Raw genomic sequence first — 18,418 nt, forward strand, 5'->3', positions numbered from 1 at the left:
AGAGTTTCAAAAGATTTAAAGAGCAGTATTCTTTAACTTTTATTTAAAAGAAAGCTAATCCAGAACCTTAAAATTTCTTACTCATTTAGAAGCATTAAGTGTTAATGTTTAACATGCTTTCTTCATTGAGACGTTTGGAGCCCCAGAACTATCTCAGCATTGGACTACCACTGGTAAGTAACGTAGAACGGCCTCAGGCTGATCTTACAGCTCTACCATATAAGCCGTAGACAATAGTTAGAATGATATAGACTTTTCTGTAGATGCACCAATAACCAGAACTACAGGGACAGTTTGAGTTAAAATAATTAATTGGAATAAATAATGTTTTATATAAAAGCTCAAGAGGCAATGTTTTTCTGTCTTGATTTTTTAAAGCACCAGCTACAGTATATACTATTTTGCTTATATCCTCAAATACAACTGAAGTCCTTTATATCCCAACAGATGTGACAAGGACATGGAAGACAGTAAACCTTAGCTTTAGCAACTAGGGTAAATCAAATGTCATTCATTTTATTTTCTATTCTTTAACATCCACTAATCCCATATTCAGTCACTTTTGCTGACATTGATCTGGGTTTTATTAATCACTTCTGCAGGTTCTGTGTTCCCTTGTCCACCCTGGCAAATCAACCAAAATGTCTGTCCCTCGACAGTATTGTCAAGTATTCTCTGTGCATCAGTTTTGGTCATCGGTTATGACACCTTTTTCAGTTTACATGAAGTGACTTGAAAAAACATTCTTGATGACATGCAGTAGGGTGACTACATTATGACATAAATTTAATTTTATCCATGAAGCACTTCTTTAAGTCCCTCTGTTTTGCCATTGGGGTGTTCACAAGGTAACAGATGGCCTGAGGGCATGCACCATCTCAAGCTTTGACCTTTCACCTTCCAAACTCTGTTACATCTAACTCCGTGAGCTTTTCCCCTGTGGCCTGCTTCTCTACGGCACTACGCTAACAGTATGTATGTGGGTCCATGTGTGACTGATGTTTTTTTTTTCTTGCAACATCATATGATATGAATGTGTTTGACCCATGTTAAGCTACATTACTTCTTAAAATCGTTTGTTTAACCCTCAATAAAGTTCTTTTAAAACTGAATTCTATTTAAATTAATTATACCAGCTGAAAGTTGTCATTTCTCATTGGATAATCCAACATAAAACCAACATAATCATCACAGTGTCATCATAATAATAATATTTCATTCCTCTCAGTCTGTGTTGTCGTTCTTTTTATTTCTCTCCATTCAAACATGCTGTCCAAGCTTACTGTGCTCACTAAGTGTTTCATTTCTGTAGTTCTGTGACACTTTCATCCTTTAATCATGCTAACACAGTGATCACTCCGGCTTCATCTTAGAAAAATGGTTGCACATATAGTATTATGCATTGTTTATTTTTCATGCATATTTGTTCATTTTGCTAAATTTTTGTTTCATTTGACCAGAATGGCACCTTACCCCAGACAGAGGATGTAATGAAAGAAATGCTGTATTTAATTTCACATCATCATTAATAAATGATGTCTATATGTGCACGTTCCACTATTGAAAGCTGACGTCTGGGGCTAGCTGCGCTCTGGTCTGTGTCGCTACGTTTGGTTTGCATTCAATTGACATTGTTGAGGATGTGAAGTGTGTGGTGTTTGTTTTTGTTCTGTCATGGACTGATGCTAACCAACCGCTCTCTCTCTCCCATTGCCCCTCACTCTCTCTCTCTCTCTTTTTCTCCATCTCCCTCTCTCCCTCTTTCTCTCACTCTCTCTCTCTTTGCATGCTACGCTGCTCTGTCTAGAGCTGAATCTGAGGCTAAGCCCAGAAGAGCCAGGCACCTGTGTAAGTGCGCATGAATCATCTCATGTCTCTTTTTTTTCAAGCCCTGATCATCATCCACCCTTCCTCATCTACTGACACGCCTAATGCTAATTTGGTCAGGCCTCTCTCAACCCCAGCTTTTCCTTGTTTTTCATTGGCTGCTTAATTCTCCTCACACTCTAAAAAATGCTGGGTTAAATGGGACAAACCCAGCCACTGGATATTTTAGTAACACTTTACAATAAGGTCCCATTAGTTAACATTGGTTAATGCATTAACTAACAATGAGCAATACATTTGTTGCAACTGTTCATTGTTAGTTCAATTTAGGCTTAGGTCCATTAAATAATATTTAATTTAATATTAATTTTAAATTTTAATCATGTATTAGTAAACGCTGAAATTAACATAAAAACCTCAAATTAAAAAATTATTTAGAAGTTTAGATGTTTGTGTTAACAAATGTAGTTAACTAATGTTCACAAATGAAATGTTATTGTAAATTGTTACCAGTATTTTTTACTCAATTTTACCTTGTTAATACTAAAAAATAAATCTGGCAGTGCAGTAAGAGAAAATACATTTATATTCAAGACACAATGAATGAAAACAAGTTTTAATATTATATGTGGTTTGCTTCACAATAAGTTTAGGAATTTTTTTATATTTTCACTAGAAAATTTTAACATTTTTATATTGTAAATAGGGTAAATTATGATGTCATGTTGACCAAGGAAAACACTTTAAATTTTAGTTGTATGACTGAACTATATCAATTAAAAACTCTGGGGGGAAATTTTATGATGTATTCTCTATCTTTGCTCCACAGGTCTGTAACACTTTTGCACTTCTACTATTACGGCTAAGCGCATTAATTAAGCATCTCACTAACACTAGATTAATGAGTTTGCCTCAAAGAGTGCAGAGTCCTAACATAGCTGATGCTTTCACTAAAACTGGGCGAGAAGGAGCCACTGAATCTGCTGTTTCTCACAAAAAAAAGAAAGTTGACTTTCATCCTCTGTCTCCTTTCTTTTCTTCTGTTCCCTACTTTCAGACTCTTCAGCAGTTTGGGGGAGCTCCATACTATCTCTCAGAGAGGCTACGGCACCACCTACACCATCAGACCAGGCAGCCGCTACCCAGTGACCCGACGGACACCCAGTCCCGGTTCCCCGGACCGCTCGGATCCTCTGGGACCCATCCGGGGCTTCGGCCTGGCCACTTCTCCCATCACACCCCCCACCATCCTTAAGTCATCTAGCCTCAGTCTCCCTCACGAACCTAAAGAAGTGCGTTTTGTCATGAGGAGCTCCAGTGCGCGGAGTCGTTCTCCCTCGCCCGCCCCCTCCCCGGGCATGCCCTCCCCCCTGCTCACCCTACGGCCGTTCCACCAGAAACCCCTCCACCTCTGGAACAAGTACGACGTTGGCGACTGGCTGGCCAGCATTAATCTGTCTGAACACCGGGAGCGATTCCAAGAGCATGAGATTGAGGGCTCCCATCTGCCTGCTCTGACCAAGGAGGACTTCGCTGAGCTTGGTGTGACGCGCGTCGGTCACCGCATGAACATTGAGCGTGCCCTTAAACAGCTGCTGGAGAGTTGACCACGCGCCTCCCTCTACCTGTAGCTAGTCTCAACACAATTTTCTTTTCTTTTCTTCTTTAATTTGCTTGCCTTGTCATTTTCCAAAGTGTGTAATTTCTATGTTAAAATACTTATCCTATCCCACACTTTCATAAAAAAAACGAATCACTGGGGTGGTATTAAAAGATATTATTAATATGTACCATTTAGGTACTAATATGTACACTTTTGGTACTAATTTGTAAGGCAGGGGTATCTAATTTTGCTCCTGAAGGGCCACTTTCCTGGAGTTTAGCTTCCACCAGTTTCAACAGACTTGCCTGGAAGTTTCTAGTGATTCTGTAGACCGTGATTAGCTGTTTCAGATGTGTTTAACTAGAACTAGAGCTAAACTCTGTTGACAAGTGGCTCTCCAGGAGCAAGATTGGGCACCCTGCTTTAAGATACTATTATGCACCCTTTAGGGGTAAATCAGTGGGTTTGCAAAAAAGCAGTACATTTTGGAATCATTACAGAAATTTTGGAAACTTTCTAGGAATTTTGGAAATTTTCTAGGAATTTTTGGAAATTTTACGGAACTTGTATGCCCCTTTGCAACCTTATAAATATGGTACAAAGGTTTACCTTTTGAAAGGCTACTGCCCCAGTGGCAGCTTTTGTACCTTTTTTATAGGAGTGCAGTTTAATATTCCCCTGAAAACATTGCTCTGTTCATTTGACCATCCCAACCAATCTGACACACCAACATTGGCAATGTTTGTCCAACCAATGGCAGATTGGAAACAATTTAAACAAACATTTTCACAATTGCAGCAGAAATTACACACTTCAGTTTTAAATAATCTCACTATTTCCTAAATCCATCATTAGTGAAGTGGGTGTTGACTCCATACTGTTTTTGGAGCACTATCCTAAGCCCCTCCCACAATACTGCCAGCACCCAATCACAGGGGTGCTGTGTGTTTATGAGGGGCTGTGAATTTAGTGATCGAATTGGCTTTGTTCACACTGCACATAAAAAATCTGATTTTTTTTTTTTATCCACAATTGTGTCATGGTGCTGAACTCATGATGCATTAAAGTATGCATTTAATGCATTTATGCAAATACTGAAACCGCTCATTGATTCATCTCATTTACTATTAATTGAATAGTTTGCTATATGGGGAAAAAGTGAGAGAAAATTTGTGTATTTGCAAAGTAAATCTCATCCGTAATTAGTAAAAACTACTTGAAATCCAATTTGATGGTTCACACTGCATTTTAATCTGATTTCAAACCACCTATAGTACAAATGTGGTTTTAAACTGTGTTTTTTTTTTTTGGTGTCCAAACTACAAAAATACAACAAAAACTGTTTTTTTTGCTGTCTGTCTGAACAAACCCTATTCAAAATATCCCGTAATTGATTCTTCAGTTTCATTAGCATGATAAACACCCACTAATCCCTTAGTCCCAAATCCAGTTTTTCTACTTTACTATCCGCTGTCATTCATTTCAGAAAAAGGAGGGATGCTGTTGAGAAAAGGAAGTTCAGTTGCCTTTCAGAGTATTTTTTTAGGAGTGGATGAGCAGAGTGGGCGTGGCCAGATCCTCTCTGTTTACCGCCTGCCCCCTTCTGGCTGAGGGACGTACTACACTCGGAGAATGTTTAACCAACACTAGTGGCTTTTTCATAATCAGACTCTTACCTTTGGGTTACCAAAGGAACTATGACATTAGATAGAATATCTCAATGTATTTAAATAGCTTTGAAAATGGAGAGAGACAGCAAACAACAGGACGGACCGTGCAAAACTGCACCTGTCTCTCTCCCTAGATGATTTATTCCACCAATAATTTACCCATTTTTACCAATTATATACATATATATTTGACAGAAAAAAAGTATATAGATATATGAATATAAAATTTTTGTCATAAATATAAAACGTATATATGATATTATATATATATATATATATAAAGACAAAAAAACACTCTTGAATAAGATTTTTGGTTATCCTTTTATGATGGACTGTAGCATGAAACGTTACATCACCATACGAAATGACGGTTGACTGGTTTGTTTGATTTGCATTGTAACACCCCCTTTTTTGCTTTTGTTTGTTAAAGTTTTACAGAACCTGGTCTTCCATCTTTAATTGAACATCCCACAGTGGACTGTAACGGTGTGTTCATGTTTGAGCCCTTCACACACACCGCTTTTGTCTGTTTTTTTTACATATAAAACAAAAAAAGTGTTCCCAATACAGTTACACGCTTTCATGCAGAAAAAAAGTATATAGATATATGAATATAAAATTTTTGTCATAAATATAAAACGTATATATGATATTATATATATATATATATATAAAGACAAAAAAACACTCTTGAATAAGATTTTTGGTTATCCTTTTATGATGGACTGTAGCATGAAACGTTACATCACCATACGAAATGACGGTTGACTGGTTTGTTTGATTTGCATTGTAACACCCCCTTTTTTGCTTTTGTTTGTTAAAGTTTTACAGAACCTGGTCTTCCATCTTTAATTGAACATCCCACAGTGGGCTGTAACGGTGTGTTCATGTTTGAGCCCTTCACACACCGCTTTTGTCTGTTTTTTTTTACATATAAAACAAAAAAAGTGTTCCCAATACAGTTACACGCTTTCATGCACACAGCCACACCAGTTTCTTATCCAAATTTGATCTAAACAAGTCTTCTTGATCTGGTAATAAGAAATTCTGAATAAGAAACTCTGCAATAAGTGTGCATGTAAACAAGTGTGTGAACAAATGTGTGTGAGTTGTGCATGACAGAACCACTGTGGGACGAGAAACATCTGGAATATTGCAGCTCATCTGGATGGTAACGACTGGTGTTCAACATCTCATTAAGAAACCAGAAGACAGAATCTATAATTGTAAAAGTTTCCACCGTATGGCTTATATGTTAACCTGCTGTAAGCACTGAAGCATTTGGCTTATTTGTTTTGGCCTTTTTTATTTCTTTATTTGATTTTTTTTGTCTCCTCATAGGTGGATTTTGTAGCTTGTGAAATATGATGCTTAGAAGAATTTTTATGACTTCCTTTAGAATTAATTTTAGAATGACAAGTAGTTCAAAGAAAAAGCTGAGGACAAAAGATTAAATGAAAAAACAATCAATGAAAAAGAAGCCCAGAGATCCTGCAGCTGTGTACATATGGACAAATGACTAAAATATTTGCTTTTTATATCAATCACAAGCAATGTATATATGATAGTTTTCATATAAATTTTTAAAAATCTAAAAATATATAGATCTATATATGAATGTTTGGCATATATGCATAGTTAACCACCTGTCAAAAAAGGTGAAGATTTTACTCTTTGTATGGAGTTCGGGGGTGATTTGCACAAAACAAGGTGCTAGCATTTCAAGCCATTCATTCCCACCTGTCCCATTCAACCCTCTATTAGGGCTCAACTGAAGCATATATGACCTGTTTGCATATTTAAACGAAACCTGGGACATGCAAACACAGACACACATACGCTCATTTCTCTTCTGTGCACCGTCAATCCTATTCAGTCCTGTTTTTAATACACAACATGTGTGTGTGTGTGTGTGTGTCAGACTGTGACAGCAGAAAGAGTTAATGCTTCACCATTGGTCATCTCTTCTCTTGCATCTGAAATCAGGCCGCACGCAAACAGCCAAGGATGACGAGAGCTTCTCAATGCATCATCAGATGAGCATGCCAGCAACACTGTGTAGGAAAAAAACCCTTCTGTTGGAGCAGCGTTGAGTCGGAGTAGATGCCATATTTATCTTGACATGAACGAAAAGAAGCTGTGAGGGATTGAAGTACAGCCTGTTCACACTACAGGTAAAACAGATGTCACTCCTCTTCTTAATGCTGTTCTTTACACACTGTTAAATATGGGAGTGGCATTTTAAACCGGAATTTACTAGGGATACAAAACCAATTGCGATTTTAGGCATTACAACACTATGTACAGAATAATAAATGGATATTAATTTTGGCATTTTCTAAAGATTTTTTAATTTTGTGATAATTATATATATATATATATATATATACAGACACACACTAGCATTCAAAATTTTGAAAGTAATTTTTTATTTTTATGTATTCATTTTTTTGGAAAGAAAATATTGTATTTAGCATAAATGCATTTGATCAAAAGTGACATTGAATACATTTATAATTTTACAAAAACAATTACATTTTTAAATATATTCAAATAGGAAAATGTTATTTTAAATTATAATAAAATGTATTAAGTTTTTACTGTGTTTTGATACTAAAAATGCGGCTTTAGTGACCATAAAAGACTTCAAAAGAATTAAATTTTTTTAAGTTTTTGACTATTAATATTGATTGATACTAATCTATTCAAAAATCTGATAACTGATATGGTGTTGATAGAGTCACTATCTTTATATTTCTTTTCCTCTGATCGACATTTAAAATATACAAATTTGCAGCATAAAATAAAGCTTTTGAAAATCAGATGTGACCTATGACCTTAAGACAGTACAAGATTGAGCAGCCTGTACTTTTAGAACCTCATTTCTGTTCTGTAAATATGGTGGTTACTCCGATTAAAGTTTATTCTCCCATCCTAGATGAAGACTAGTTACTATTTAGCTCATTAACAGAGATCCTGATCCTTGCGTTAAACCGTCAGTCTGTCTGACTTTACAAGGGCTTGAATGAAGGTGTTGAGGGGCCGTTTGGAGTCGGGCCCCAAGATAACTGTGAATTACTTACTATATCCTCGGATGCAGATGAGCCCTGAGCCTACCACACACAGATTCCTTCCTTCATTCCATGTTCGACTTGTTTAATCCACTTTGTTTTTTACTGAAATCTTACAGAAACGCTCAATTTTTGATTTAGACTTTTTAATTTCTCATCCCACTGAAAATCATGTTTCTACCTTCAGCTCATCCAGAAGAACAAAAGCAAGGGTGCATATGTTTTTGTGAATGTCGTCCCACTCTGGAGACTTGGAACTGCATTTCTGAGCCATATGTACCACAGTTTTCCTCCTCTCATCTTCTGATAACTCGCGAGCTGTGATTTTCATTCTGTACACATCACTTTCATCTTTCATAATATTGATGTTATGTCATGTACATTACATTATAGTTGTTCTAGCAGGAGATGAAAGGGCATGAAGAAAAATGAACAAATGTGCCAAAAAGTGATTCTGGGTTTTAGCTTTTCTTTGAGGTTTTTTGGAACTAAACGCTGTTTGAACCAGCACTATGGTGCCACCTCTTGGAAATGTTTAGACTACATGCATCTCCTGTTAAATATATGAGTTTATATAAATTTTTATGTTTTTCAATGATTTCCATACGTGGCCCAATTTATTGAGTTTCATGGGCACATTCATGTCTGGATTTAAGAATCTGTTCTGTTTGGCTTGAATTCCAGTAAGTCTATTAGTGACTGACTTGCACATTCGGTGGACACTCTCCCTGACTTTTGCCCTTTACTCTCTCCCAGTGTAGCGCAGACATCAGGGGTTCTGCATATTTAACCAGAATGAAAATTGCAGTTGATTTCTTTGTAATTTTACTCAACCAATGGCAGGACGAAACATGAAATAAAACACATCATTTACATGACTGCAGTATGTTCTATAGGGTTGTCCATCTTGTTTTCTGACCAACAAAAGCACAATAAACATGGCAAGAAATGCAGTATATACTGCTTTAATGAGCATTGTTTTGTGGTGGGTTGATTGCTCAGTTGAGGTTGTGACGGAGATTTATTTCACTCAGGTACTACTTAACAAAGAGAGAGAGAGAAGCACGTTCCACAAAGAGGTGCAAAACAAGGGTTGAAACTCTGAAAAGGTCTTCATGTTGTAACTGAGTGAATAAAGAATGCTTAACCTTCAGAAAATGTTTGTCCACCTCAAATAAATGTCAAATAAAACTGTTCATATCGCATTTAGTTTTATAGGTTTGATGAATTTTAAATATTAAAAAATCATAAAATGTATAGTATTAAAAAATAAAATCGCCAGTATGGGATTGCAGATTTCTAGTCTCTCTAGTTTCGGCTTGAATGCTTATTTTTAAGTGACTTTTCACATAAAGAAAAGTATCTTACAATTTTTGTATTGTATGTAAATATTGTTTTTCCTGCAACAAGATACTTTTACAATACACTCATTTTACAGTACGTTTGAGAAGAGTGTTGGAATGGTTGATGTTTGATATTAAACATAGCAACTTTTCATGCATTGATCATTTTCTGTTAAAAGCTAGATTCATTTGTCAATTCGTGGAAAGTGCTGATTATTGCTGAAAGATGTCATATGGAAGATCTTGCTTCTTTATAATTCTTTAATATGAACCACATTCTGCTCACAGAACAAGAAAATGACAGTACATAAAAACACCAGAGGCTTCAGAAATAAGAACTAATGACATTGTATCCAGTTCACTTACACACACACATTCGTGTGCAGTACAAAGCTGGTTCTATTTCAAATCACTAACAGGGATGTGTGTTTGATATATAAAGCACTTGTGCAAAACACAAACCAAATGCAATAATCTAAAAACTAAAACTTCACAGTTTGTGATATAAATGCTCTTTACAGTAATGCTTATTTCTGGTCTCTAAAGGAGAAACTCAGGAAGAAATAACACGGTCATATTTTACTTCAAATATATTTTTGCAAAAGGAAATTGATTAAACGTCTATTTTTAGCATTTTAGCATGATACATTTTTATGACAAACATCTGTCCAAACACAACTGATGACTTAAAATCAGCGTAAATTACATTCGTTAGAGAACAAATTCTTTCAAATTAAAATAATTTACAATCAGTAATTAAACCAAAAAATTAAAGGGATGATGTGTTCTGATTTTGCTGTAACATGATAGACATGCTCTTTACATTTCATGAGATTCACTCCTGAACTTCCCCCGGTTTCACTGGACAGCTCATCAAACAGCTGCACTTGGCCTGAATGTCTATTTGACTCTGAGTCTGAGATGTCCAGTGAGTGGGTCAAAGATCGAAAGCTGCACATTATCAGGTAACGTACACATTAGCTGTTTCACAGCTGGAACTGGAACTGTAACCTGACCGTTTGTAATGGTCAGTGATCCTCCAGAGCAGTCGCTGCTCTTTCTTTGCTCTGGTTTTCACATCCACACAAACACACATTCATCTGCTACACTGAGTTTGCATCACGGCTGTCTTCTCATCCATTCCTGAGGAGAGTTTGATCCTGTTCTCAGATATGCTTGCAATAAATCGCTTTAATATAAAAACCTGTTTAGTTGGCAAATGAGATGGACATAAAATTTTATAGTATTATAAATGTATAAGAGAACATGCGTATCTTAAAACTATGTATAATTTCAGCTTGTACAGTATAATCAACTACCCTTGTACAAAGATCAAGTACTTTATTTATACCAGTGAGCATCACAAAATGTTACTTGAAATGTGCAAATGTTGTAAAATAGTACACCAAAAAAAATGAGTGGCTCATAAATATTTCACTAAAACGTCCATCTGAAAACAAAAGATATATAAAATTACAATTAAAAATATTTCATGTTACATTCGGCACAAAGCTTACCAGATATACCAGAGTGCTAAAAGTTGTTTTTTTTACTAAATATGCATGCTGCACAATTTGAATCAAATCAAAGTTCAGAGTGCATTGTATTCCATTACCACGTCAATCCTCTGATAATGCCAGCTGTACATTCACAGAAGCATAATTTATTCCAAGAACAGACACACACTTTGAGTGGTGTGAGGTAGAGTTCTGCTGCTCAGGACGGTGAGAGGACAGCCGTGATCTGAAGAGCTCATCAGTACAACTGCAGAAGCAGCGGAGACAGAGAATGAGGAAAGAAGAGGATGAAGAATTTGACATGGTCACGCCGAGTCCGGTTTTCCCTCTTGTGTCTCCTCTTCTTTATCAGATGATTCTTCTTTACTCTCTAAATCAAAGTTCTGCAAAATAACATGAATAAAATCAATCAGTAATCAGCATCATGAAGAGTAAGCATTTACATTCAAACAAACACACACACACACACACCTCTAGCTCCCTCATGACTTCATCCATAAAGTCACTGGAGTTCTTCTTGTAGGACAGAGCCATCTGAATGGCATCTTTAAACACCTGTGGAACATTTAGAGAAAATCTGAACTTCACAGTTCTTTGAACCCGAAAACACAAATTTTTTGATCCATTCCTCGGAATTCAAAAAAATTATAAAATTTGACCAAATAAAAAATTATAATAATTTTGTGTGCTATTTACATTCATACAAAAAAAAAACTGAACAGGAATGCATTTAAAATTGCTAATATGCAATAACATAAATGAAAATGTAAAGGGGGAAAAAAATGACTTGCGTATGAAAATTAAGGGAATTAATACAAACTTATTTTTAATATAAAAAATATAGCAAAACCTGACCACAAGTAGTTTACATAATCAAAGAAACCTTAACTCGGGAATTTACGGAATGTCAGATGAAAACACATTTTATATGAAAATTTTGAGTTCATCCTAAAATTCATCACAGCAAACAATGGAGACTGTATTTAATCCACACGTCACCCTACAACAATCGGTTTTTAAAATGCAATAGCTATAGCAGCTTTTTACTGAATGCTCTCCTGATATCTGTCTATCTGTCTCTGCTTTGCATCCTCACCTTGACCACATTGGTCCCATCAGCAGCAGATACAAAGTAGAAGGGCAGACCTTGTTTCTTAGCGAAGTTGAAACTCTTCTGAGTGACCTTAATGTCAGCTTTTGAAGAGCAGAACACATGAAAGGACAAAAGATAAGAGACATACAAAGCGTAGCACTGGCAAATAAAGCTCTTATCAGTAATCGCACAAGCCAAATTTACCATCGATCTTGTTAGCGACCACCAGACAGGGAATCTCTGGACGGTACTCCCGCAGTTCTTTGTACCAATTTGGGAGATTCTTATATGTGATTTTCCTCTGGACATCAAACACCTGGCAAAAGCAATCTTATTAATTCTGGAAACTTTTTGAGATCTACTGTTTATAAAAATCATTCATCAAAAAATAAATAACTAATAACCTGCACCAATTTTTTCCAACAATTTTATTTTTCACAACATTACTAGAGGAGGTGTGTGTGTTGTTGTTGCTGTTAAATGGCTGTTAATCTACAATTACGGCTGCATACAAATAAAGATTTATTCATGCAAGTAGTTTCAGTGTAGTTATTATTAACTAAAAATAAAAACTATAAATAAATTGTTAATTTAAATAAAGATGGAATCAAATAAAATCTAACTTAAACTTATTTGATTTGATTTCAATATTTGTTTAAAATAAATTAAATTATCGTACTAAAATTACTAAAACTAAAATAAAATTAAAGCTATATAGAAATATTTTTAAAGCTAAATAAATTAGAAGAGCACATAAAATTGAAATTATCTATATAAAATATATATATAAAATAAAAATATATTAATAAAAGCTCATTCAAAATATTAATATTGATACTGATAACAGTAAATAAATAATACTAAAATAAGACTGAGTGGTTTGCGACTGTCTCTTACCATGACGCAGGCATGAGCTTTATGGTAGTAAGAAGGGTGCATGCTTCGAAAACGTTCCTGCCCTGCAGTATCCCAGAAATCTGTCGTGCAGATCAACAAGTGCTTCAGAGCTCAGGATAGACACAAGCCTTAATGGCATTAAAGGCATGACTGCTTCTCTAACATGAAAACCAAAACACCTTGCATTCTTAACCCTTGTGCGTCAATTAAAAAAAGTTACATACAGGTCCATAACGGACAAAAAAATGTCCATGTCAAAAAACTGTCATAAAAATTTGAAGAGTTAAGTTTGGTCTCATTTTAAAGAAGACCCATGGCAGATTGTTGTTGAAGTAAAAAAAGTTTAAAAAGTGAAACCAAAAAAAATGAGTTCTAGATGCTTAGGTTTAGGAAAATGATTTATGAACGATGTTTTATATAAAATATATATTTTATGAAACATGTTGAACTCTATACCTGCTAGAAAATCAAAGCCATAAATCTAAACAAGTTGTATTCCAAATTTGAGGTTGATATCTCAAAAAATGAGCTTTCAGTAAGATTTAGTTTGGGCGCAGTACCAAATTTTCCCCATTAGATGCCAGCAAAACTCCGCTGGTGCACACAGTGGTTGGATTTGTGATTTGCAGTAGAGTTTTTCTCTCTCAAATATTACAAGAACACACACACAAGCTTGTAACACTCCAAAGAGAAAGGAAAACTTGAAATCGCATCATATGACCGCTTTAAAGGAAATGGAAGTGAAATAGTAAAATTCCAATAAAAATACACACCTGTGCCAAAATGTATGCGGTTGGCAATAACACAGGCAAAATTATCAAAAAAACAAAACTGAAAAGGACAAAAATGTCCAAAAGGGTTAAATAAATAAATAAATAAAAAGCTAAATATGCAATACGGTCAACTGTTACATTATTTTTCACTCAAATAAGACAGTTTTTCTTGCCAAACTTACCAACCAGGACAGTTTGTCCATTGATGGTGGTGGTGTACTTGTACAGAGTCAGAGCGTATGTGGAGAGCTGCTGAGGCCGACTGACACATTTCATTAAGAACCTGACAGCTCTCAGAATGAATCACACACTCGCACACAGAGACAGCATGCAGATCTGACTGACATGAAATAACAGTCAAAGGATACTATCCGTCCATAAGGAATCTCTCCATAAGCCTGAAAAGAAACGATCAAAGCCTTTACTTTTACTTTTAGTCATTTAGCAGACGCTTTTATCCAAAGCGACTTACAGATAAGAAAAAGTCATTAAAACTAAAAGCTAAAACTCTATAAATATTACATATATACACATTAAAAAAAATAAAGGCTGCGGTTCTCTTGGTTGGTTGTGCATCTTTTTCTTCCACACTTTTTCCTTCCACTCAACTTTCTGTTAACATGCTTGGATACAGCACTCTGTGAACAGCCAGCTTCTTTTGGCAATAAATTTTTGTAGCTTACCCTCCTTGTGAAGGGTGTCAATGATCTTCCCCATGATTGTGTAGCCTAGTGAACCAAACTGAGAGAACATTTTGAAGGCTCAGGAAACCTTTGCAGGTGTTTTGAGTTGATTAGCTGATTGGCATGTCACCATATTCTAATTGGTTGAGATAGTGAATTGGTGGGTTTTTGTTAAATGTGAGCCAAAATCATCACAATTAAAAGAACCAAAGACTTAAACTACTTCAGTCTGTGTGCATTGAATTTATTTAATACACGAGTTTCATAATTTGAGTTGAATTACTGAAATAAATGAACTTTTCCACGACATTCTAATTTATTGAGATGCACCTGTATATATATATATATATATACACACATATATTATTTCATTTCCATTTTGTATGTTGAAGTACTGAAATAACTCAAATTAAATCAAACTTAACAAAAAACCTATATAAACATAATAAAATGACAACATTACTACAACCGTAACAAACTAAACTAGATAACGAATACAAATCAAGTTACATTAGTTTATCAGTATTCCTAAAAATATAACACTGAGCCAAACACACATGCTAAAATAACAACAACTTTCTGACACATAATAAGAAATGGTTATAAAAAACTGAAACAGAAGTGAAACAAGTAATACGCCTTTAGAAATCACAACGCAAACGCCTCGACAGCGAAGGAGAGCAGGAAGACATGAAGCATACTTGGATTTGCCCACAGCGCTGTCTCCGAGGCAGATGATCTTGACTTGCTCATCAGAGTCATATTTCTCCAGGTCCAGATCAGAAATGCCTCCTGCGTCCATCGCGAGACCAGCAGGTGATGAGGACAGCCGAAACACTGCTGCTTTACTCCATCAACTCTATAGATCATCAACTCTATAGATGGCATTTAGTTCATCTTTACAAGCCGTAAAGCGAATAATAAACTTTCTTTTTCCGAAGATACGCCGACCGTGTCCGAATCTCGCTTTGGCTAGCTGGCTAATTAGTTAGCAGTTTAGCGTGTTTGTAACCCAAGCTATCTAAATGAATATTTACGGCAGAATATTGTCTAACAATCCCGTGCAGATGTATTTAAGACTCGTTGTAAATTTGCTCGCATTCACGGCTGGATTACAGACGAGACAAACATCGCTATTTGTGATGAAAATTCTCGGTTTGGTTCCAGAAAATTCACTGTGAAGATGCACGACAACAACGCGTCTCTAAGCAACGCCAGGACCCATAAAGAGCCTGCTGGAAAGCGTCGGGCTGTCTTTGAAGGGTGCCTGTTTATTCTTCTTCTTCTTGTTTTATGGCGAATAACTCCTTAAAGGGATAGTTCACCCAAAAATGAAAATTCTGTCATCATTTACTCACCCTCAAGTAGTTTCAAACCTGTATGAATGTGTTTGTTCTGCAGAACACAAAGGAAGATATTCTGAAGAATGTGGGAAACAGAGCCGTTCTGAGGCACCATTGACTTCCATAGTATTTTTTCTCCTACTATGGAAGTCAATGGAGCCCCAAAACAGCCTGGTTACAAACTTTCTTCAAAATATCTCCCTTTCTGTTCGGTAGAGCAAAGAAATTTATACGGGTTTGGAACTACTTGAGGGTGAGTAAATGATGACAGAATTTTCATTTTTGGGTGAACTATCCCTTTAAGAGCATTATCGCCACCTACTGAACTGGAGGTCAAGTAAACTTTCATAGGTGATGAGTCTGAAATTTGAGTACCAAAAAATAAAAACAAAAACATTCAAACCACCCAAAAACCATGGTGGATGTTTCCTATTCTCTCCAATCAATGGCGCACTCAGATCACATGCTCATGCTAGCGCTGCGTGTTCAGCTCCTCTAACACTCACAGTTAGCTCTTCATGCCCCAGATTAGGTAGAATACTCCCATCCACACATATTATAATCTAGATCCTAAACCTGAGTCATAGATAAAAGGTGCCTGTTTATTTTGTCTTTTTAATTTTAAAGTACTTTATTCTAATGATTGCTCTAAACGTAATACAACTAGAGTGGCAGAAAGGAAATACTGGTATTACTGATGATAATAATAATACTAAAAATACAATATAAAATGGGTTATAAAAAATACATTACATTAAGCAATAACTTATTGATTATTATATTAGTGCTGTCAAATCGATTAACCGTGATTAATCGCATCCAAAATAAAAGTTTGCGTTTACAAAATATATTTGTGTGTTTATATGTATATATTTAAGGAATATTTACATGTATACATATATGCATATTTATATATGATTTATATTATACATAAATATATATACAGTGGTGTGAAAAAGTGTTGGCCCCCTTCCTGATTTCTTTTTTTTTTTTTTTGCATGTTTGTCACACTTTAATGTTTCAGATCATCAAACAAATTTTAATATTACACAAAGATAATGCAAGTAAATACAAAATGCAGTTTTTAAATGATGATTTCATTTATTAAGGGAAAAAAGCTGTCCAAACCTACGTGGCCCTACGTGAAAAATTAATTGCCCCCTCCTGTTAAATCATGAAAGAACTGCAATTAACCATATTATTTTAGAAAGCTGAGTTAAATTTCACTAGCCACACCCAGGCCTGATTACTGCCGGTTCTGCAGCAGGACAATGATCCCAAACACACCAGCAAGTCCACCTCTGAATGGCTCAAGAAAAACTAAATTAAGGTTTTGGAGTGGCCAAATCAAAGTCCGGACTTAAATCTGATTGAGATGCTTAAACAGTCCATTCATGCTCGAAAACCCTCCAATGTGGCTGAATTAAAACAATTCTGCAAAGAAGAGTGGGCCAAAATTCCTCCACAGCGATGTGAAAGACTCATTGCCAGTTATCACAAACACTTGATTGCAGTTGTTGCTGCAAAGCATGGCACAACCAGTTATTAGATTTAGGGGGCAATTACTTTTTCACGTAGGACCAGGCAGGTTTGGACAGCTTTTTTCCCTTAATAAAATAATCATTTAAAAACGGCATTTTGTATTTACTTGCATTTATCTTTGTGTAATATTAAAATTAGTTTGATCTGAATCTTTTAAATGTGACAAATATGCAAAAAAATTATTAAAAATTAAATACATATATTTCTTAAATATATACATATATGTTTGTGTTATTAATATATATGCATATAAATGTACACAGTACATATATTATGTAAACAAACTTTTAATTTGGATGTGATTAATGGCGATCAATCAATTTGACAGCACTAAATTTAATTTATAAACATTTATTTTTCAAAATTATCATTAATTTCTGTAGGTGTAAACTTTGACCTATATTTGTGCTTTCCAGGAAACAAATCCAAGCTACAATACCTAGAATGTTTTCTTTGACAAATTGCCTGTCAGTAATATCAAACACAATCATCTTACTTTTTTTGAGTGTGGGAAAGCAGCAGCACGTTCCAGAATGTTGTCTTGGTCACATTCTTGACATGGGAATACACAGAACAGAACAGAACCGAAAAACTGGTATATAGAGATCTGCTTGTTAGACAGTATCATAGAAAAGTTTTTTTTCTTCATTCCCACAGAGGTCAGTGAGTACATGACTAGATTCAAATAAAAAAGCTAAAGAACAGAATGAATCCAGATGGTTCCCACAAAGTCTATACAATAGGATGAACATGCATCCTTCGTATTAAAAGTAATAATAATAATAATAATAATAAATCCATTAACCACAATTTTAGTTAACAAGACTAAACTAAATTAACTAAACTATATTTAAATCTATTTTAAAAATCAGAAATAAAGCCAAACAAATAAATAAGCTGGAGTACTATAAAATTACTAAAACTGAAATTAAAGTAAATTTAAGTCATACAGAAATATTAAAATTAAAATAAAGTATATATTATTTATAATATTTATATAAATATAAAAGTTAATAAAAATGACAAAAGAAAAAACAAAAACTATTATAAAAACTG

The 18,418-nt window shown here is 35.1% G+C and overlaps 2 protein-coding genes and 1 long non-coding RNA gene across 8 annotated transcripts in view; 2 read left to right on the plus strand and 1 right to left on the minus strand.

Annotated features, from left to right (window-relative positions):
- LOC107599926 (SH3 and multiple ankyrin repeat domains protein 3-like) overlaps positions 1-5,301 on the plus strand; it is a 78,058-nt gene extending 72,757 nt beyond the window's left edge. Inside the window, exons 16-18 of one of the 6 annotated variants that reach the window (XR_001610718.1) lie at positions 448-495; positions 1,808-1,848; positions 2,885-2,930. Coding sequence is in view for 5 of the 6 variants with exons in the window: in XM_016291662.1 (XP_016147148.1) it covers positions 2,885-3,434 (550 nt within the window). In the remaining variant the exon portion in view is untranslated. Of the gene's footprint in view, positions 1-130; positions 174-447; positions 496-1,807; positions 1,849-2,884 lie in introns of those variants that run through there. The other 5 variants (XM_016291680.1, XM_016291672.1, XM_016291700.1 and 2 more) reach the window with 5 other exon arrangements.
- Positions 5,302-5,347: 46 nt separating this feature from the next.
- LOC107600939 (uncharacterized) lies at positions 5,348-6,692 on the plus strand. Its single transcript, XR_001610861.1, has 2 exons — positions 5,348-5,655; positions 6,049-6,692. It is a non-coding gene; the product is annotated as an uncharacterized lncRNA (long non-coding RNA).
- A 4,365-nt stretch (positions 6,693-11,057) lies between these two features.
- LOC107600941 (rab-like protein 2A) lies at positions 11,058-15,719 on the minus strand. The gene is made up of 8 exons (XM_016292948.1): positions 15,179-15,719; positions 14,163-14,192; positions 13,977-14,056; positions 13,022-13,101; positions 12,329-12,440; positions 12,128-12,225; positions 11,503-11,586; positions 11,058-11,414 (listed from the first exon to the last, which is right to left on the minus strand). The coding sequence occupies exons 1-8, from the start codon at positions 15,277-15,279 to the stop codon at positions 11,337-11,339; spliced, it is 663 nt and encodes a 220-aa protein (XP_016148434.1). The 5' UTR covers positions 15,280-15,719; the 3' UTR covers positions 11,058-11,336.
- Positions 15,720-18,418: the final 2,699 nt, after the last annotated feature.

This window comes from Sinocyclocheilus grahami, unplaced genomic scaffold, assembly GCF_001515645.1.
Source record: "Sinocyclocheilus grahami isolate Dianchi unplaced genomic scaffold, SAMN03320097.WGS_v1.1 scaffold14.1, whole genome shotgun sequence".
Classification (NCBI taxonomy): domain Eukaryota; kingdom Metazoa; phylum Chordata; class Actinopteri; order Cypriniformes; family Cyprinidae; genus Sinocyclocheilus; species Sinocyclocheilus grahami.

Coding starts and splice junctions, on each gene's coding strand:
- LOC107600941 (XM_016292948.1), bottom strand. CDS start 15,279: ATGGACGCAGGAGGCATTTCTGATCTGGACCTGGAGAAATATGACTCT. Junction 12,441..13,021: donor AAGCTCATGCCTGCGTCATG/GTAAGAGACAGT, acceptor TGCTTTTGCCAG/GTGTTTGATGTCCAGAGGAA. Junction 11,587..12,127: donor ATGGGACCAATGTGGTCAAG/GTGAGGATGCAA, acceptor AATGTTCCACAG/GTGTTTAAAGATGCCATTCA.